The sequence below is a fragment of the Helianthus annuus genome, chromosome 5 (assembly GCF_002127325.2).
Source record: "Helianthus annuus cultivar XRQ/B chromosome 5, HanXRQr2.0-SUNRISE, whole genome shotgun sequence".
Lineage (NCBI taxonomy): Eukaryota > Viridiplantae > Streptophyta > Magnoliopsida > Asterales > Asteraceae > Helianthus > Helianthus annuus.
The window spans coordinates 30,677,716-30,698,779 of NC_035437.2; the positions used below are offsets into that span (position 1 = coordinate 30,677,716).

Sequence of the window (21,064 nt, forward strand, 5' to 3'; positions counted from 1 at the left end):
CTTTTGTTGTATTTTTAAAAAACAAATGGGGTGACACATGTCATTTTCAGTCCTATTTATAAGGATTAGAATGCCCTCCATTTCTACTTATTAGGAGTGTCACATGTCATTTTCACTCCTATTTATAAGGATCAAAATGTCATTCATTCCTAGTTATTAAGAATACCACATGTCATTATCCCAATCCTTCTTAAAAGCTATTTAGGCAAAATCCACTTTTTAGTAGATTCTTCTCCATATAAGTAAACTCATCTTAGTTTTTCTAATAATAAATTAAAGTAAATAATATTATAAAGCATATTCAACCCAAAAAATGTTTATTCCAAAAAATCAGTTTAAGTTGGTAGGGTATAGTAGAACAGTTACAACACCATAACGTCCTATAAAAGCCTGTAGATATAAACATATATATCACCAAACCCTCCCCCACTCCATTCATTGCTATTCGAATTCTTTCATGGAAAACGTTGGAGAAATCAACCAAAACTATTGGGAATCCATCCATCAACTCGATGATTACAGGTTCTTCTGTCTTCTTCAATGCTTTTGATCTCAAATTCTGAATTCTATAGTTCAAATATCTCATTTCATAACTTTGACCCAATAGTTGGGGCGGGTTGGAAGAAACTTTTTCCGGCTACTACGATTCAAGCTCGCCAGAAGGAACTCTGACGACTTCCAAAAACATCGTCACCGAGAGGAACAGGAGGAAGAAGCTGAACGATAGGCTCTTTGCACTTAGAGCAGTCGTACCCAATATTACTAAGGTGCTACTATTTTGTAGTGCTATTTTTTCAAGGAATATTGGACTTTAATAATCTCAACTATTCATCGTTGTCCGTCAACAGTCCTAACTTTAAAAATAACCACTGACGCCCCAACTATTAACATATTGGCCTCCAATGGACCCTAACTAACAGAACCCTAACACCGTTAGTCTCCGGTAGCCAGAAAAACGTTTTTGGCCGAAAAACTCTTTTTTGGCTCGAAAACTCAACATTTTCGTCCCAAACCTTTTTGTAACCTTATTACGAACCTTTTTTCTAGTAAAACACCCAATTATTGAGGTCAACGAAAAACTTCTTTTTGGCCGGAAAACTCAACATTTTGGTCACAAACCTCTTTATAGTCTTAGATCGGACAAACCTTTTTTCTGGCTGAAACATGTTTCCAATGGCCGGAGACTAACGGTGTTAAGGTTTTGTTAGTCAAGGTCCATTAGAGGCCAATATATTAATAGTTGGAACTGCTAGTGGTTATTTTTAAAGTTGTAACTGTTTGCGGCCAACAATAAATAATTAGGATTATTAAAATCCAATATTCTTTTTTTTAATCAAAGCATAAGTAGTATAAGGTTAGACCAATAAAAGATTAATTATTGAGTAAACTGACAAAATGGTCCCTGAGGTTTCGTCACTTTTACCATTTTAGTCCAAAACTCAAACCTTTTGAATCTGGGTCCCTGTGGTTTCAATTTTGTTGTCATTTTCATCCAAAATCAAAATCTGGTCAGACTTTTCAGTTAACATCCAACTTTTTGTCTTTTCCTCCCTTTTAATGAAGGGCAAAATGGTTTTTTAACGTTTTATTATAACAAATTAAAAAAAAATCTGACCATTTTGTCCTTCAGTAGAAGGGAGGAAAAAAACAAAAAAGAAATTGGATGTTAACTGAAAATCTGATTAGATTTTGCTTTTGGATGAAAATGACAACAAAATTGAAACCACAGTGACCCAGATTCAAAAGGTTTGAGTTTTGAAATAAAGTGACAAAGGTAACCAAACCTCAGGGACCATTTTAGTAGTTTACTCTTAATTATTTAAAGGGTGTTAAACATTTAAAGTTGGTGTTTATAGTGGGTAAGATATCTGAGATGGTTGTTAAATGATGGTTACAAAATAGTTATCCAGGTTTTTGGAGCGTTCCAACCGGTCTGACCAGTGAATTGGTCTGGTTATTAAAACACTGTCATGATTTTATTAAGTTGAATTACAACTTTTTTTTTGTTTTTTGAAGATGGACAAGGCATCAATAGTCAAAGATGCGATTGATTATATTGAAGTGTTGAATGATCAAGAGAGAACGATCCAAGCCGAGTTAACTAAACTCGAGTCTCGGAAATTAGAGCTCCAGAATTTGGATTTGTCACCGATGAAGAAACGAGTTGATTTGAGTGGATCAAGGATTGAAATACTGGAAGTAAGTCTTGAGTTTTGCTATGCAAATAATATTGATTTGAAGATGCAAATTTTATTAAAAAAAATGAAATTTGGCAGCTTAATGTGTCATATGTGGGAAACAAAACAATGTTGGTGAGCCTAAAATGTAGCAAAAGAAGAGACACAATTGTGAAGCTTTGTAAGGTGTTTGAATATTTGAATCTCAATATTGTCACTGCCAACATCAATGCTTTTCCAGAAAGTCTTTTCAACACACTCTTTGTTCAGGTATATAATATTTTCTTGAGCCTTTTGTTTTTTGTAATACCATAGGTTTATTGTATTTAGATTTGCTCAGAAAAACAAAAATGACATAAAAACACACCCACAAATGACATAAAAGTGTCAAAAGCAAAAATTAAATAATCCTCGAATGAAAAAAAAGCAACTAATAACTAGGAACACACACTCAAACATGAACTCTAATAAGGCTACACGGTATGCAGACGGGATGAAGATGGAGGACAGAGCTCGACGGGGGTGGGCGGCATGGTGTTGGCTCTGGCGACGGACCGGGGCCCCACCTGGAGGATCGTCCTGAACGTCGAAGAATGGACGTTGAAGACGGGGACGGAGCTCAGGACGCCAGGGGCGGCATGGTGTTTGCTGCGGCGCCGGACCTCAACGTCCCCCATACCGTGTAGCCTAATCAACTGAACCAAAAATTAATTTTTTTAACGGCGAATTTGAGGAAACCTTATTGTGAGAATCAAACTCAGGACCTAATGATTGCTAAGCCTTATTTTACCCCTAATATACCACTAGGCTATAATGTCATGGGGGAACCAAATATTAAATACTTGATTAATGAAATTTTAAATGAGTTAATAATATAAAAATGATATGTATAATAAAAGAAAAAGAAAGGTGGAAATTGAGAAAATTGCAATTTCGTTCGGACAAAAAAGTCGTTCGAAAAGAAAAATTCATCCAAAAGTATTTAAAGGCTCATTTAAAAAAAATATTAACTTAAAATCTAATAAAAATAAATCTGTACTATATAATAAAGTAAATTTACAGGGGATACGTGTCATATTACTATACATCCTCAAACCTGTTTTCCCGCCATTTTTTCTCTAGTTTAGTTAATATCTTTAAATTACTCGTGATCTTTTATTTTTTAAATAAGTAATTATTTTTTCACATTCTTTAGGTTTAAATATTATTTATATATATTTCCTAACTGATAAGTGACAAGACATAATTATAGATAAGTTTTTTTTTTTTGTATTCTTTATGCTCAAATATTATTTATATATTTCCTAGCTGAATTCATTTGATTGCTTTACAAATTTCACAATGATATAAAAATTCCTAAGGTTATGTTTTTCTTTTATATTCCAACTAAAGAAAATTCTATTAATTCATGATTTTATTATTATTATTATTATTATTATTATTATTATTATTATTATTATTATTAATTTAGTTAATATCCTTAAATTACTCATGATCTTTTATCTTTTTTAAATAAATAATTCTTTTCTCACAAAATAAGCCATAATTATAGGTAAGTTTTTTTTTTTTATTTTATGTATTCTTTAGGTTTAAATATTGTTTATATATTTCCTAACTGATAAATGTTAAGCCATAATTTTAGATAAATTTTTATTTTTATTTTTTTGAACGGCAATAAGTTTTTATTTTTATTTTATGTATTCTTTATGTTTAGATATTAATTATATATTTTCTAACTGAATTCATTTGATTACTTTACAAACTTCATAATGTTATTAAAATTCTTAAGGTTATGTTTTTTCTTTTATATTCCAGCTAAAAAAAATTCAGTTCATTCATCATTTTATTATTATTATTATTATTATTATTATTATTATTATTATTATTATTATTATTATTATTATTATTATTATTATTATTATGTAGTTCTATAATCAAGATGTCACACAAATGAAATTACATTAAAGATAAGCGGCTTATAGTTCAGAGCTATCATGACATGTGATAAATGCGTTCCTACAAATTATCTACCAAATTGTATAAATTACTTTTATTATTATTGTTGTTATTATTATCATTTTGCGTCATATGTTATAATTTAGTGAGTCAAAGATTTATTTCCCCTCGTATTTCATATTCTTTCCGATTCTATTATTCATTTTTAAAATTTTAATTAAAAAATTAATAATATCTTATCGCAAAAACTGTTTTATCATATTTTAATCTCATTATTAACTTTATTTATTTTATTCAATCCGTGTAATACACGGGGTTCTAACCTAGTTATCTATATAGTAAATATGTACTAATATAGTTATCTTAAATATGTATATTTTTGGAAAGAATATGTACTATATAGTTATCTTAAATATGTATTGTTTTGGAAAAATTGAATCAAAGTTTTGTTTTAAGCTACTTGGATAATCAACCAAAGCGCCTATAATAAATTCATTTCTCTTTCGTAAAAAGCACCACGTAGTGTTGTCGCCACATCGTGGTCACACATCTTGATCATTGTTTTCTCTATTATTGAATGAAATTGACATAAAGGTTATAATATATCTTTCTGTCAATTTTTTTCCATTTGTAGGACGATGGTGTGAGTAAGGGTATTCAGCTAATCGACTAACAAATTTTTAAATTAATTGAATCAAAAATTTTGAATATTTAATTTTCTTATTTAAATTCGTATTTGATCTACATTTGATTTTATTTGATTCGATTTGATTTGTATTTTAAACTCAAATTCAAATAAATATGATTTAATTCGAATTTATCCTAAACAATAAATTATTTTACTAATGTTTTTTAAACTACTACAAACAAATTATATTGAACATCAAAAATACTAATGTTAAAAAGACCAAAATTTAGAAGTTAGTCTAGTTAATGATAGCCATCTAAGTTAAGTTTAGAAATATGTAGTATAGACTATCAGACATTTGGCTTGGTAATGTTAAAATAATATACTTATCACTGGTGAGGGCCTCCAATTAAAAGAAAATTTATATGCTAACTATTAGTATTAGTGCAAATTTATTGTTTTAGATTTGTTTGATTTCTTATACAAGTAAACCGCTATGCGTTATAATTGTGTTAGATTTTTGCTTGGTTCCAAACACGGATAAAGGAGTACCGTTTATAATAATCAAAAAATGAAAAAGAGGCCCAAAATTTCATTTCGCCTGAGTCTCCAAAAAGGTTGGAACGGTCTATGATCAGGAACACCGGGACTGGTACCATATTTCTTCATAAATTTGAGGATATACATTACACATAATTTACATTCTATATCTATCGTGAAAGGACATATAAAAAAATGTCTGAAATTAAATATCACTAATGCAATATTGCGTTTCGGGTGTATGGTCTATAGCAATCCAAAGCAAACAATATATGTTGGTATATTTTAAAGTTCTCTTATAGGAAAATGATTTGTGTAACAGGGTGACGAGGAAGAGATGGATGTATTGAAGATGAAAATAGAAACAACCATAAAGGTCTTCAATGATCCTCAAACTCCATTCACTATGTAAAAATTAATAATAGAGACGTGACTGTAATTAAGAAAATATAAATATAATAATAATATGTACTAATTTTCATATAAATAAATAATGGTTAATCTGAGGATGGCAATAGTTTTTTTTTTTTTTTTTTTTTGTATTCTGTTTTCCTTTGTAGTATGCATGAGTTGAAATTAGAGACAGTTCCGATTATTTACACAGAGTAATCAATTGGGCCGGGTTCATCGTTGAACCCGAACACTACTGATATATATTTATTATTCATGTCAAAGGTATCAACTCTATCCGGACGTACCTAAAATCATATGACCCAAACATGGCATGTTTAGTATCGAGGTGCACAAAAAAAATCGTACCTGGAACCGGACCGAGTAATAAAAATCCGGAAGTGGTTTTATAATACGCGAGTATTCTATACCCGAAACCGAACCCGACCCTACCTGTAGGGTATAGATAGGGTATGCATTTTGATCTTAATACCTGGAACAGGAACCGATCATACCCGATTAATACCTGAAACCGGACAAGAACCGATTATACCCGATACGTGATTCTAATATCTATCTTTTAAATTTATGATAGTGCATTTATTTTAAATTTTTACATTATACAATGCCTATTTATTAATAATAATAATAAACAAAAATTAACCTGAAAATATGGTACTAAAAACTAGGAAAGAGTGTATATAAAAGCCCGAAAATAGGGTATTTTAACACCCAGTTCTTAAGAACCGGAACCAAACCTTACCCGGAACCGGGCACATAGGGTGTGGTTTTTTGGTCAAATAACCTGAACCAGAACCTAACTGGTTATAACAGTAACCGGTTCCAACCCTTAAAACAAGAAACCAGAACCGGTTATTAAAAATATCCGATTTGTTCGCCTCTACTTTAGCCCATTTATCTAAACAAGTCACTAGTGCTATAACCAAGTTGTGAACATATTAGACGAGTAAGCCCAAACACAGCACGTTTAATTAAACACATTAAACATGTCAATTTGAATATGACCCATTTATTAAACAGATAAGATATGACGATGCAAAGCCTGATTATTTTTGTGTCATGTTAGGGATTACCACACACAATTATTATTATATGTACAAAACACAAAATCACGATCCAGCGAAATTAAAGATTACGTGAAGATAAATTTAAAACTACAAATGCTTTTACAATTTACAGATTACATAGTGACAGAAAAACACAAGTGATTGAACTACAGTATTAGTCCTTGAGCCAATCCATAGCCAAATCCCTGTAACTGACTTTCTTCTTCTTTGAAGGCCCTGGACCAGGATCAGGACCATGATTCGGATTAGGGTCTAAACTAGGGGTTTCCATCTTCGTAGCAGGCGGGTCAGAGACGGGTGTTTCCTTATTCCTGGGTTCCAAACTGGGGATCATGTCTAGCAACATGGCCTGAACCGGGTCAACCATGATCTCCAGTTTATCACTCTCTCTGTTATTATAATTATTCTTATCATCATCACCATCACCATCCCTATTGTCAACATATTCTGTTGTTATCTGCGTATCATTAATGCCTTTTTCTAATGGCTCTGTATCTTCTACAATGGTATCATCTTGCATTAATTCGTGATGCTTTTCTTCGTCATCAAGTTTCACATAACTTTCATCTGCAGAAGCCTCCTCATCTTCGTCCGATACATATTCATGTATTTTCACAGCCTTGTTTCCAGATCTTGCCCTCGTTCTTCGAGGCTGGGTGGGACCCGTTTTCCGTCTAGTATTTACTCTCGCTTTAGGCTGTCTCCCTTTTCTCTTTCTGCCATCATTATCCAAAGATGGTACTTCTACATTTACTGTTTTTTTCTTCTCGTTTTTATCTTCTTCCTTCAAGCTAGTCAATGTTTCCGTCTCAAGTGCATGCTCGCTACAATTTTAAACATTTTTCTACGGTCAATTATTTATACACGTGGCAGATGACATGGCATTAACATGTGGGCCATGTCAACATTGTTACAGACATCAAGTAATAAGAAGGCATGTTTATACTAACTCAGATAAAGTTGATTCGGATAAATCAGAGGGCCTCAAACTGTATTCTTCTTCCTGCAGTATCTGGTCCTTCTCAAAACAGTCTTCTAGCCACTGACAGTTGACCAGATGTAAACTCGTGTTCCTTATAAAGCGCCTCTCAGAGGGTGAGAAACTGTAGGTGAATATTCCGATTAGACGCACAAAATATGACACGCCAATAAATTGTTTAACGTTCGTTACCTTTTTAGTATAGTATTAAAGTCCACATTAAATCCTGGCAAAGACATGACTACGAAATGAGTAGCATTAGATATACAGTTGGTGACCTTGCCACCATTAAAGCAAACCTCAAGCTTCATCCTCTTCATGGTAACTTGAAGTAAAGCTTCCCAATCCAAACTCCTTCAGGTCAAAGTCAAACCCATGGTTGACTATATATGTTAGGAAGTTTATTATCAAAAACGAAAAAAGTCAGAAAACTTTAACGGTGCCTTACGGACAGTTTGCTGGGATGTAGAAGTACATGCAGCACCCGCTGAAACGTGACCATTTATCCAGAGGACAGTATTTCTTTTTATAATAGTCAATGGTTTTAGATTCCTCAGACCTATTTATGTTAGCCAAAAGCTGTTCCAAATCTTTGATATCAATATCCAGAAAGTAAGAATCTGAATATTCATCAATCTCTTCCTGTAATTTCTTCTTTGATGACTCGGAAAGCACAAGGAAATACCTGTTGTATCCGATAACAATATATCACACTTCCATAAAAAATGAAAGCTCAAAAGAGTAAAATGACATTTTCGTCCCTGAGGTTTAGCCAGTTTTGCGACTTTCGTCCAAAGGTTTGTTTTTTCACATCTGGATCCAAAAGGGTATGAATCTTGCCATTTTCATCCAGCTCGTTAACTCCATCCATTTTTCTCCGTTAATTCATGGGTATTTCCGTCTTTTTTTGTTAACTTAAAGGGCAATTCGGTCGTTTTCACTTAACGCACAAGTATTTAAAATACTCTTAACAAAAAATAAAAACAAGTAGGTAAAAAGACGAAAATACCCGACTTACGGAGAAAAATGAATGGAGTTGACGAGCAGGATGAAAATGGCAAGATTTCAAACCTTTTGGATCCAGATGCGGAAAAACAAACCTTTGGACAAAAGTCGCAAAACTGGCCAAACCTCAGGGACGAAAATGGCATTTTACTCGAATAAAAAAGATAAAAAATGGTAGAAGGGTAAAGCTGTAATTTACTTTGGTTGTAACGGAACAAGTTTCTTCTGTGAACAACAATCAATCAGCCATGAGTAATGGATAACGTCACCATGACGTTTTGCAGCTTGAAACTTGATCCCTGCAAAAGACATCATCTTTTTTTTATTTCAGTATTATTTTCACCGGAAGATGGAAGGGAAAGAAGGGGCACCTCTACTTTCTGCCGCAATACAGTGAGTAACCGCATTATTCAAATTCATTGAAAAAGTACCACCGTTTTCAGCCACCATTTTGTGCAATGAATCCAAGGAATGTGTGGAAGGTACATTTGCAAAGTCTATAAAGTTTAAGGAAAGGCTAAAAAGACGATATCCAAGATAACATGAGAACGGTTTAATAAATTTGGTATGAGGATACAAAACATCATATTCGAGAATATTTTGGTTTCTCCCTTAATATGAGAAACATCAGTCTGAAGAAGATGAAAAGGAACCAAAGAGCCACTCTTCTTATCTGCGGTCCTTGATGATTTTGATCTTTTTGATTTATTTTCATGTTGAGTTTCTCCCCATTGTGTTGTGTGGTTACTAGAATGCACCAATTCTACAAAAGCTGCAAAAATCAGCTTGTATACTTAAAGCACCTATTTTCAAAACTTTAATTTAATATGCGAAATAACAATTTATCAACTTACATTCCACATCAAGGCATTCGTGCCAAGGTTTATCATCTCTCACTTTGTCTATACGAGGAAATCTCAAGCTGTATGGAGCAGCAAAAACCTAAAAAAATTATAAGGGTCTGTTTGGTATGGGGTAATGGAATAGATGAGAGAATGGAATGGACGAGGTAATGGAATGGACAACGGAATGAAATGGATCATTCCATTCCATTGTGATGTTTGGTTACTCATACGTGAATAGAATGAATCATTACTTTATACAATTTGATAAACAAAAAAAGATGAAGTAACGAAACATAACTGTATCAAAAACCGACAAAAATATAATTGTCTCAATAATAATAATAATAATAATAATAATAATAATAATAATAATAATAATAATAATAATAATATATTAATGATAAAAAATTAATAATAGATTTTTGATATATATTAATACTAGTATGAATAATAATAATAATAATAATAATAATAATAATAATAATAATAATAATAATAATAATAATAATAACATATTTCTTTCCATTCCTTGAAGGAATGGAAAAAAAACACCTACATACCAAGGAATGAAAATTATTATATTTGGAAGGAGTTACATTCCTTTGGAATGCTCCATTCCATTACCACATGATAACCAAACATGTTTCTTTTCATTCCATTAGAATGATCCATTCCATTCCACATTTCATTCCTTCATACCAAACGCTACCTAAGAGTAAAATGACATTTTCGTCCCTGAGGTTTGGTGACTTTCGTCCAAAGGTTTGTTTTTCCGAATCTGAATTTTAAAGGTTTGAAATCTTGCCATTTTCATCCAACTCGTTGACTCCATCCATTTCTTAACGTTAAGTTAAGTATTTTCGTCTTTTTAGACATTTTTTGTGATGATTAAAGGGTTTGGGTGAGGAGAAAGTCAACATAGGTTCTTTATTTCTTATAGGCTTATAGCGTTTTCTATTTTAATAAAAAATTGTCTAAAATAATGATTGCCTCTCATTTAACGGAGAAAAATGGATGGAGTTAACGAGTTGGATGAAAATGTCAAAATTTCAAACCTTTTGGATCCAGATGCGGAAAAACGAACATTTGGACGAAAGTCGCAAAAGTAGCAAAACCTTAGGTACGAAAATGACATTTTACTCAAATTATAATATAAGAATTAGATGCCATCGTCTTACAAATTCATGAAGCTGCCAAAAAATGGAATAATTCAAAATACTCAAACTACCTCAGACCGGATTGTACGGATGTCACTGGTGATAGAAAGTATTATTGATCTGCGTTTGAGTAAAAGACAAGGAAATGATTAAAATATTACAATTTTCATGATATTGTGTCAATACGTTACAAGGAAAAAAGTGCTTACTTCTCGGGACTGTCGATCCAGACATCTGGCCTCTCTTTGGAGCTATTTGTGACCTTATAATAGCTAGGAGGACCCTTCTTCGGGTATTCGTATTTCCTGCAGTGAATTTTATTATTAAAAACATGCATTGCATGGACAAATTGTATCATTTATTACCTGAAATAAGGCTTTAATTTATTTACAACAGCATCAAGCTCCTCATCGGAGAGCCCAGTACCCACTCTGCAAAAGGAAACGAACCTGCAAATAAAAAAGTATTATGTTGAGAATTTCAATTTTAGAATTTTTTGGTAAGAAAACATTCGTATTCGACATACCGCCTAGGATATGTATTTGGGGCTGGGCGCTCTGCTAGGCCCACCAAAAATTGAGCAACCTTCAAATTAGTAACTTGTTCGTAAATAGTTTTAAAAATTGTAATAACTGAGCATGCAAATCCATGAAAATTGAAAATTATATTATTATAATATAATCATCACCTGTCCACCACGGCGACCAGATCCATAATATCCCCCTACAAATAAATAAATAAATGTTTTAAGAACTAAAAAAAAACAAAATTTCAAAATACATGATTTAATTGAAAGTTGAACTAAAAATATTAACAGGTTTATACACATGTTTTCAAATTAAAAATGATAATAACGATTGACAGGTTAATAACTCTTTTTATATCAGCATGAAAGATTTATAAGATCGTTTATAAAATTAAAAGGATGTGAAAAGTTCATAGAAGGTTATTAATGACTAAATGGAATTGTGTCACTTATTATTATTTACATTCCAGTCCCTTTAATGGAATTACAAACCAAACAGTATAAATACCAAAGAATAGAATCTGAATTCCATTTAATTCTGGAAAAATGCACGGTAGTTCAATTCCTTTGACGGAGTAAAATTAGTTCAAAACATTTTGCGAACCAAACATCCAGAGACCAATAAACATCATTGGAAATAGGAAAACATTACAAACCTATAATGAGAACATCCAAATCAGATCCAGCTCTAACATAGTCAGGTTTCAACTTTAACCACTTGCCACTCCGATCACTAGGTTCCCATTTAGACTCGAGGTCTTTCAAAACAATTCCTTCATCTCTGTGTTTGATTACGCGTATATAATTCACAATATCATGCATATTGAATGCTTCTTAAACAGACTGATGAAAAGGTGAACTCACTCACCTGTTCTCAATGGTTCGCTTGAAAAATGTATCAACGTCATCCACATTACGAGCAACACGTGACCAACACGGTTCCCCTGCATGCAAGCAATAATAGTGAAATAGTAAATTCTGAAAGAAAGTGTTTCCGCGTGTGTGAAAGTAAAGTATGAATAATCAATAGAAACGACTATGTATTTACCGGCAGTTGTATGAGCATTAAGACCCCCATCAGGAACCAAGATCTCAAGACGACCTTTGACTGGCTTCACAACCTTTTTTAGTAGCTCATGTCTTTCCTTTAAACTTTGATGGATAACACTAGTGTCTCCAACATATAGAATATCAAATGCAACATCTAGAAGTTTCCAGAGTCAAAGTTTAACATATTCAAAGAAACAAACATGGTGGTTCAGTTTCTAAACGGTTATAGATTATATATAATTTAGTTGCAAAGGATACAGCATAACTGCATTAGAAAAAAAAAAAAGAAAAGAAAAAAATAGTCAGTATTTTTTTCTTTCAAGGAACATGAGCTAAATCAATGTTACAGCAAGTAACCTGTCGCTCACTAGCAAGTCCCTCCTTTGCTGCCTTGGCTGATTATAAAACCACAGTCAGAATACATATAAAATATGCAACATTATGCAAAGAGAACATATAGGGACAAACCTATTTCTTGATTTGAACCAAATTCAGCAAAGCGGTCAGTTGATGTGTCCCAAACTAACATTTCACCATCAAGTATACACCTAAAAAGAGTTTGGAAAACTTGTATGAAACATCACATATGACGAAACATAAAAGATGTGATTGGAACTCGGATATAATATCTATACAAGTGACAACATGAAAACTATATTTACCTGTCAACAAGAACATTTTCCATAATTACATTTGACATCCCGTGAGTATATTCTGAGTGATCAATAAAATTCCTGCAACATGAAGAAAACTAGAGTTGTAGCATAGAAGCAAAAGAAAAATCCCTAAAAGTTCTAAAACTAAACAAGAAATGAAAGAAATATACCTTGAAAAGAAGTGTATCTCTTGGCCATTCTTATGAATTTGGATGCGATCACCATCGAATTTGCACTCCATGACAACTTCCTTCCCATGAAGCTGTAGAACGAGGAAAATTAAAAAAAGTTGACCAAAAATAGGTCAAGAACATATTGTTATAAAAAGATAAATTATCATATAAAAAAGTAACGAAATATACCTTTTTCCATGCACTAGCTGCATTAGCAACCCTCAAAGCCAGCTGAGGGCGTACAGCTTTTCCAACCTCTATATCCTGCAAACAGAAATGCTTATAATTTTAATACATATCACTATAGCAGTTATCTTCTGATAATTAGAAAGCGACATGTTTGTTAACCAATGATAGAAACTCATCTAAAAGTAATGATATATTAGCCACATATTTCTCAAAATTTTACAAAGTCAAAGGCATTATTTACAATAGAGTAATAGATAAAATTCATTCATTTAGTATTTTATTTGAAACCTTAATACCTTGAATCAACTCTTATCAAGATTTACAGATGTATACACCAAGTATCGGCATGATTATATTGGATAAATACTTATATAATACTTTTACATTAGTGATGAAATAGCAAAGTTCTTTTGATACTTCTGCCATGTATTAGCTTTTGTATTCAACTCTTGAAGGCACATAAGAGCATCATATCACTTAATTTTTGAGAACATCAATTTTAGATGATATAATGATTAGGCGGAATCTTGATGAGAGTTTGCTTAACATTTACTTGAATCTCATTTTAATGAATTAATTTTGTGTCGTACAAACTTATTTATTATTTTTCCTTTCTGTTTCTATATATCATTTAGTAAAAGTCTTACTTCAAGCACCCCAATATTTATTTATGATATAGTTACAATAAGCAATTATAGTTTTCTCATACATGAGATTCTTTTGTAGCATCATAATTTAATCTTATTTAGTATTTTTAATTATAAGAAATCACTAAAAGACACTGTAAAATAATTCTGTAACTAAAAAGTTGTGATTTTATTACAAATACTCAAAATGAAATCTGAACTTTTCAGAAATGACATTGTTTTCTTTTTACTAAATCAACTAGGATTTCTGTTAAACCAGCAACTCTTTCGGTCTTTCTATAAATTAAACCATTTATGAAAATCACGCAATTATGTATTTCCAATTATCTAACTCATTTTATGCATATTAAGAGAATTTCAAAAATCAAATTTTAGATTTGTTATTATAAGATTAGACTTAAAAGTATTATGTTATTACAAAAAGGAGATGGCAAGGACTAAACATCATCAGATCAAAAGTTGGAGTAACCCAATTCGCATTAACAAATGACACATGATTGTTAATGGAAGTTGAAGCATATCAACAGTTCAAATATACTCAGAACTTTTAATCTTCTAAATTATACCTGACGCTTGTGCCGTTGATGTGGGTCCCTCAACCTTTCACAAACTAGTTTTAGGTCACATGTGACATTGAACAAGTCCTCAGCGTCCGGGTGAAATTCATGGAAGATGCTTTTTTCACTAATTCCCAACTTGAGATCTTTGAGGAATTTAACAAAGAGGTTAAGACCAAAAACAATCCAGGCTCTTACATATAGTAGAGGACCATAAAAAGTTAACAAATAACTACCATACCTTTGAGGATAATCATAACGATCCACTTCATTTCTTGTGCGTTTGTTTTCTTGATCAGATCAGAAAGAACAGAAGTCTTCTCTGCTCTGTAATGATATAAAATTAAGGAGTAACAAAACCAATAAAAAACTATTAGTTATCCAGTATTGTAGAAGTAATAATAAATAAACATGTATGCCCTGGTTATTTCTGAATTTCTTGGGACCGGTTTTTTGGTAAATAGTAAATATCACTATATCAGCATACCTATTTTCATTAGATGCTAATCGATCAAGCAAGTCATTTAGCTCTTTAATTGTTAGTCCACCAGACATCATGCCCTGCCTCCTCTGTAAAACCTGAACAGACCCCACAAGTAAAACCGATGCACAGGTTAGCAATCAGATAGGAACTTAAACTGTATTACCAAGTAGTTATCAGAACTTAATACATTGCACACTTATATCAGTTTAACACCCATTTTCGAATATGAAGAAATTTTTATGGATTTATAATTATAATCTGGCAATCCAAACTCCATACGTGATATAAACTATCATCATGTTTGATCATAAAGAGCAAAGAGCATTTTTTAATCAGAACGGAGCAAACATAAGTTACATAATATATACGCCATTCATTCCACAACATAGTTGTCGATAGCAAGCGTAGCGATCGCTATAGCGCGCTACGTAGCGTATAGGTCTAGGCTCGCTACTGTAGCGACAGATAGCGATAATAGCGACAATTTATTTTGTTTTTGTTTTTGTTTTTTAAAGTATAAATAGCAATTAAATACAACAACAACAACAACCATACCCAGTAAATCCCACAAATAGCAGAGCTACTTATAGGGTCTGGGGAGGGTGGGATGTAGACAGACCTTGCCTCTATCCCTAGGGATAGAGAGGCTGCTTCCAGAGAGACCCTCGGCTCCAAAACGAACAACATGCCAACACATCAAGTCAAACAATATAGAAATAGCATACAACATCATTTGGACATAATTTAATGTAAATAGGAAGCCACCAATACCAAGAAAGTGATCAGAGCGACAAAATATAATGTAAATCATGTATAATAGCATACAACATCATATGGACATAAACACCAGAAGGCAATCACCGGTAAAGTCACTTTAAGAATAAGAAAGACCTACATCCCTAAAAACACCTAAGACCTTAATGCAATATCCTCTAGAAGTCCTTAACCCTAATCCTACGCCTCCACGAAATCCTATCTTGGACCATGTCCTCAGAAAGATGCAACTCTAGTAAATCATGCCTAATCTGCTCATCCCAAGTCAGTTTGGGTCTGCCTCTTCCTCTCCTCCCCTCCACAGTCAGAGTTTCCACTACTCTAACTGGTGCCGTCGTTTGCCTCCGCTTCACATGCCCAAACCATCTCAATCTCCCCTCTTTAATCTTATCCGATATACTAGCCACTCCTAATCTTTCCCTAAAAACCTCATTTCTTATCCGATCTAACCTTGTGTGTCCACACATCCACCTCAGCATCCTCATCTCCGCTACCTCATTAAATATAGCAATAAAATAGCTGGATTTTAGGCTTTTGTTAATATACATGTAAAATAGCATATATACCAGGGTATTTTGATATAATATACATATAAAATTTTTAAAAAAATTTTCCTAGTGTATATAGCTGCCCGCTATTTATCACTACAAAACTAACACAAACATCATAGTATTCCTTGTACTTGCAAAATTAGCAAGGTTGGCAATCTTGATGAATAGTTTAAAAGCAATACCATTCCCGAATTAAAATATACCAGGCTTCTTCCTCAATAGCCAAAGTGTATCACTGCTTTTCAAATAAGCTCAGACACAAATTTACAGATAAATAACTTATCCTATGAAAAATACTTCCTCAAAATTGAATACTTTCAAAGTTGAAAGTTCATCTCAAATAACGGACGACATCCTTCCATCTTCAGTAGTTCAGTTCACTATTAACACAGCTAAAATTGCTTTCATGAACCATGTTCTATTTTTTTATTTAAAACCTTAAAGTTGCAATGCATTTCTTTGTACCCTTCAACTTCCTCTCACAGAGCCCAAATGACCAAAATCTTCATGAAAACGTCCGTATTCTTATAAATAGCTCAAAATTTCTCTGAGTGAATTTTGTTAGGGTATCACGACAGTGAAGTGGAACTACTAGGGTTGGAGTACAGACTATACACTGATACACAAACACCGCAGCAGCAGCTGTTGCTGTTCCGGGCAGCGTAAAGCTACCGGCGGTGTTGACTGTGGCAGGGTTCTATGACTGTTGGCCGGAACTGATGCACACACACAAACACTCACGCACACACAATCAGATAAGAAGACGAAACACAAGTATTTTACATGGTTCAGTCTAATCTAACCTATGTCCACAAGTGCAACTAGCCAGTATTTCTATTATTCATTGCTCACACAGAATTCCAAAGGGCCTACCCTACCATCCATATACAACAGTAGATAACTTAGGGTTAAAGACTTTGGGAACAAGTTAACCGGTATACGGAAACCTGCCAAAAATACCACTTGAGTTACATTTCCAGTTTTCCACTTTCTTATTTGTTATTCTACCTTCTCATAGATACAACAACATAAAAACCTATCTTATCGTAAACTCATCAATCAAACCGAACACCAAAAAACAACAAAAACAAAAGAGATTAGAGCTTAACAACCTCAGAAGCAACAAGTGAGAAATTGCCAACATTAACACCGGTTTTCGCCCCGCCTTTACGCCAATTAATGAGTCGAACAGCATCCGCAGACTCTCTGGACATACCGAGAGCATCGATAATGCAAGTGGCGAGCACGGACTCCTTCAAGCCGTAGGATCCTCGTTCTCTGTCGAGGTTCGGGAGGATCAGTCTGACAGCGGCGAAGTAATCCGAGGGTTTACAGTAGGTGTCCAGAAACTTCCGGAACTTTGATCGCTTTTGCTTTGAAGATTTTGATTTCTGGATCCAGTTGAATAGGCTGCACATCACGCTGAATTTCGTCTCCCCTGACATTTTTGATCGGTGAGGGTTTTGTGTGTGTGTGGAATGTGTGTTTGTGTGTGGTGTTTTTTGAATTTTAAACTTTTTATACTTCTTGCTGCAGTTCAAAAACTTTCTATAGAAGCTTGACTTCTTTTCCTTTTTTTTCTACTATTTTGTATTTTATTTTATTTTTTATTTATTTATTATTATTTTTTGCAGTTTTAAAACTTTCTATATAAGCTTTGACTTCTTTTGCTTTTTTTTCTACTATTTTGTATTTTTTTAGTTAAATCTCATTTTAGTTCTTATGGTTTAGATTATTTTGTCAGTTTAGTTTAAATGTTTCATTTTTTACCTGTAGGTCCAAAAAGGTTTCACAGTTGTCATTTTAGTCTACTGGATTAACTTCATCTGTTATTTTTGTTAACTAAAAGGACAATTCGGTCATTTTATATGGCCGAATTGCCATTCTAGTAAACAGAATTACATATAAAATGGTCGAATTGACCTTCATGTTAACAGAAAATATGGATGAAGTTAACCCAGTAGACTAAAATGGCAACGGTGAAACATTTTTGGACCCACAGACGAAAAATGAAACATTTGAACTAGACTGGCAAAATGGCCCAAATCATAGAGACTAAAATGGCATTTAACTCTGTTTTTTTTAAGGTAAACTTCATTAAAAACAGGCCTACCTCAAATCGAGGCGACCGAACAACTACAACATTACATAACCAATCTTGCCATGATATTTCTTTGAATTTTGACCTATTCTTTGACCATAAAAAGCCATTGCCTTTATTTCGCTAAGAATGTCTTCAATTTTGGCATCTTTGTTTTTAAATCAGGCTTCATTTCTAGTTCTCCATAAACTCTAGCATCTGATCCTTATAATTCTTCTAAGAACTTCCTTCTCATTACCCTTCAATCCATGTGATTATGGATCTCTAAAATGTCTCTACAAGCGAAGAAAAAAATATTCGAGACTTTGCACCACTTGTTGATCTGATGCGAGATCACTGATGTCGCAACCCCCATCCCCTATACTACCCGGGAACGAGCGGCCGCGAGATCAATTTCGGTGGTATCTAGGTTTATCATTTTGGCAGCGGAAATTTACATCAGGACCGTAGTTAGGAAATATTTTATCATAGTAAAATACCACGCTTTTATCATAATAAACACATGGGAAAAACCCAAGTTTCACGTACACACATTTTCATAGAGATAAAACCCTATTTTATTTAAATAAAACATCTCTTTATTTTAGGTAACTTTATAGCCACTTTTCCAAGCCTTCAGTGCTGTCCAGCTGGCTTCTATTTGGTTTTCACATTTTGTTACCTGAAACGCGTTTAAAACATTTTGTCAGTGGGAAATACTGGTGAGTGAATCACAGTTTAATCAAGTTTAGTAAAAACCATTGTACAGTATTGAGGGCGGTCGCGCAATTACATTTGTTTCCATCTACTTAATTACCACCCACGATACTGTCAACCCGACTTGTGGTCATTTACTCCTCGCAAGGTAGTAACAAATTTTGTATACAAAACCCCAACATACCGACGATAATTGTAGAATACAAATACTCAATCACTGTTTAATATAATTTAATTTAGGTGAGGTTTTGTAAAAACAGTTTGCAAAAAGGAGATTACTCACATTGCTGTCTTGGGGTTTCCTTTAAGGATTTCCTGGTGATTATCTATAAATTACACAAATGCACACGCGTTAGTATAATAACCCAATATTTACATTAGTAATACCCTCCCCGAGACGGCATTCCAACGACTACGTCGAGCAGAACCACGACAGCCGTTACGGAACCCTGGATCAATCGGGCAGCGTATCTAATATGTGGCCGGGGTTATGATACTTACAACGAGGCAGAACTTCGTTATTTAGGGGGATATAAACCCCCAGTATAGTTTTAGCTTTAAAGAAATTGGAGATTCAGAAAGAATTCGAAATTTTTGAACGATTTCAAATGAAACCGATCGACCCTATTTGTAGTTGTGATCTGACATCGGGTCGCGGCCCGCGACAGCGACTGTTGTCTTTCTCGCGGCCCGCGAGATAGGTGGCAAGGGCTTAGGGTGAGTTAGTCACCGGTATAGCTTTGACGGGTGTTGTGCCACGTGGCGGGCTGGGGTTGCGCCAGCCGTCACTCGCTCGCGGCCCGCGACGTCCCTCAAGGGATCTGTCGCGCCCCGCCAGAGACCATTTAATTTCTTTTTTTTTATTTTTGTAAAATTAAAGGTATTCGGGGTCCGTTTTCGTGTACGGGGTGTATTTTTGGGCGTATAGGGACACTTTAATTATTTTTAGGGTGTCGAAAATATTTTGAGGGTTATTATATCCTCCCCACCTTGTTTTAGAGCTCGTCCTCGAGATCTACTGGAACAAGTGTGGATATTTCCTTTGCATTTCTGATTCAAGCTCCCAAGTGTATTCTGGTCCTCTTTTGGAGTCCCATTTCACTTTGACCAGAACTAATCTCTTGTGCTTGAGGTTCTTAATTTTCCTGTCTTCAATCTGTAGAGGTCTTTCTACAAATTTTAACTGCTCATCTACCTCTATGTCCTTAAGAGGTACTACCAGTGACTCATCAGCTAAGCATTTCTTGAGATTAGATACATGAAATACATCATGTATTCCTGCCATTTCCTCTGGCAGTTGTAGCTGATAGGCTACATGTCCTATTCTTTTAATAATCTCAAAAGGTCCAACATACCTGGGACTTAGTTTTCCCCTTTTGATGAATCTTACCACTCCTTTCCAAGGAGAGAGTTTCAATAATACTTTGTCTCCTACTTGAAATTCCAACGGCTTTCGCCTGTTATCTGCATAACTCTTTTGTCGGTCACGTGCTGCTTTCAATCGTTCCTTGACTTGAATGATCTTGTTGGTTGTTTCTTGCACTATCTCTGGTCTAGATAGTTATTTTTCCCCAATTTCTGCCCAACATACTAGGGTTCGGTACTTTCGTCCATAAAGTGCTTCGAATGGTGCAGCATTGATATTTGTGTGATAACTGTTATTATAAGAAAATTCTATTAGTGGTAAGTGATCGTCCCAATTACCTCCGAAATCAATTACACAAGCTCTAAGCATATCCTCCATTGTCTGAATTGTCCTTTCACTTTGTCCGTCCGTTTGAGGATGATAAGTTGTGCTTAGATTCAACTTGGTTCCCATGGCTTTTTGGAAACTTGTCCAAAAATGATAGGTAAAACGGTTATCCCTATCAGACACAATTGATAAAGGAATTCCA

The 21,064-nt window shown here is 33.8% G+C and overlaps 2 protein-coding genes across 3 annotated transcripts; one reads left to right on the forward strand and one right to left on the reverse strand.

Annotated features, from left to right (window-relative positions):
- The first annotated feature begins 320 nt into the window (after positions 1–320).
- On the forward strand, positions 321–5,752 carry LOC110938820 (transcription factor bHLH35). 2 transcript variants are annotated; one of them, XM_022180874.2, is made up of 5 exons: positions 321–522; positions 608–767; positions 2,017–2,199; positions 2,277–2,447; positions 5,624–5,752. In XM_022180874.2, the coding sequence occupies exons 1-5, from the start codon at positions 458–460 to the stop codon at positions 5,711–5,713; spliced, it is 669 nt and encodes a 222-aa protein (XP_022036566.1). In that variant the 5' UTR covers positions 321–457; the 3' UTR covers positions 5,714–5,752. The 2 variants fall into 2 exon arrangements, with proteins under 2 accessions (XP_022036566.1, XP_035846146.1); XM_035990253.1 differs by lacking the exon at positions 5,624–5,752 and adding an exon at positions 2,666–3,277 and having other exon boundaries at positions 322–522.
- Positions 5,753–6,780: 1,028 nt separating this feature from the next.
- Positions 6,781–17,876, reverse strand: LOC110940531 (DNA ligase 4). The gene is made up of 26 exons (XM_022182068.2): positions 17,485–17,876; positions 15,051–15,142; positions 14,805–14,890; positions 14,573–14,709; positions 13,360–13,434; positions 13,168–13,259; positions 13,004–13,075; positions 12,810–12,889; positions 12,699–12,736; positions 12,600–12,606; positions 12,340–12,495; positions 12,160–12,235; positions 11,948–12,072; positions 11,454–11,488; positions 11,292–11,350; positions 11,131–11,214; positions 10,975–11,070; positions 10,837–10,885; positions 9,618–9,705; positions 9,341–9,535; positions 9,135–9,260; positions 8,963–9,062; positions 8,207–8,443; positions 7,951–8,112; positions 7,730–7,882; positions 6,781–7,603 (listed from the first exon to the last, which is right to left on the reverse strand). Exons 1-26 carry the CDS (start codon positions 17,815–17,817, stop codon positions 6,934–6,936), a joined length of 3,423 nt encoding a protein of 1,140 aa, XP_022037760.1. The 5' UTR covers positions 17,818–17,876; the 3' UTR covers positions 6,781–6,933.
- Between the last annotated feature and the right edge of the window lie 3,188 nt (positions 17,877–21,064).

Bases quoted from the DNA above. Each gene is read 5' to 3' on its own strand.
- LOC110938820 (XM_022180874.2), top strand. From the start codon at position 458: ATGGAAAACGTTGGAGAAATCAACCAAAACTATTGGGAATCCATCCAT. The intron at 768-2,016 runs GTGCTACTATTT...TGTTTTTTGAAG, and splicing joins TCGTACCCAATATTACTAAG to ATGGACAAGGCATCAATAGT. The intron at 2,200-2,276 runs GTAAGTCTTGAG...GAAATTTGGCAG, and splicing joins CAAGGATTGAAATACTGGAA to CTTAATGTGTCATATGTGGG.
- LOC110940531 (XM_022182068.2), bottom strand. From the start codon at position 17,817: ATGTCAGGGGAGACGAAATTCAGCGTGATGTGCAGCCTATTCAACTGG. The intron at 13,435-14,572 runs GTATAATTTAGA...TTCTGTTTGCAG, and splicing joins ATCAACGGCACAAGCGTCAG to GATATAGAGGTTGGAAAAGC. The intron at 12,236-12,339 runs GTAAATACATAG...GCTTGCATGCAG, and splicing joins TAATGCTCATACAACTGCCG to GGGAACCGTGTTGGTCACGT.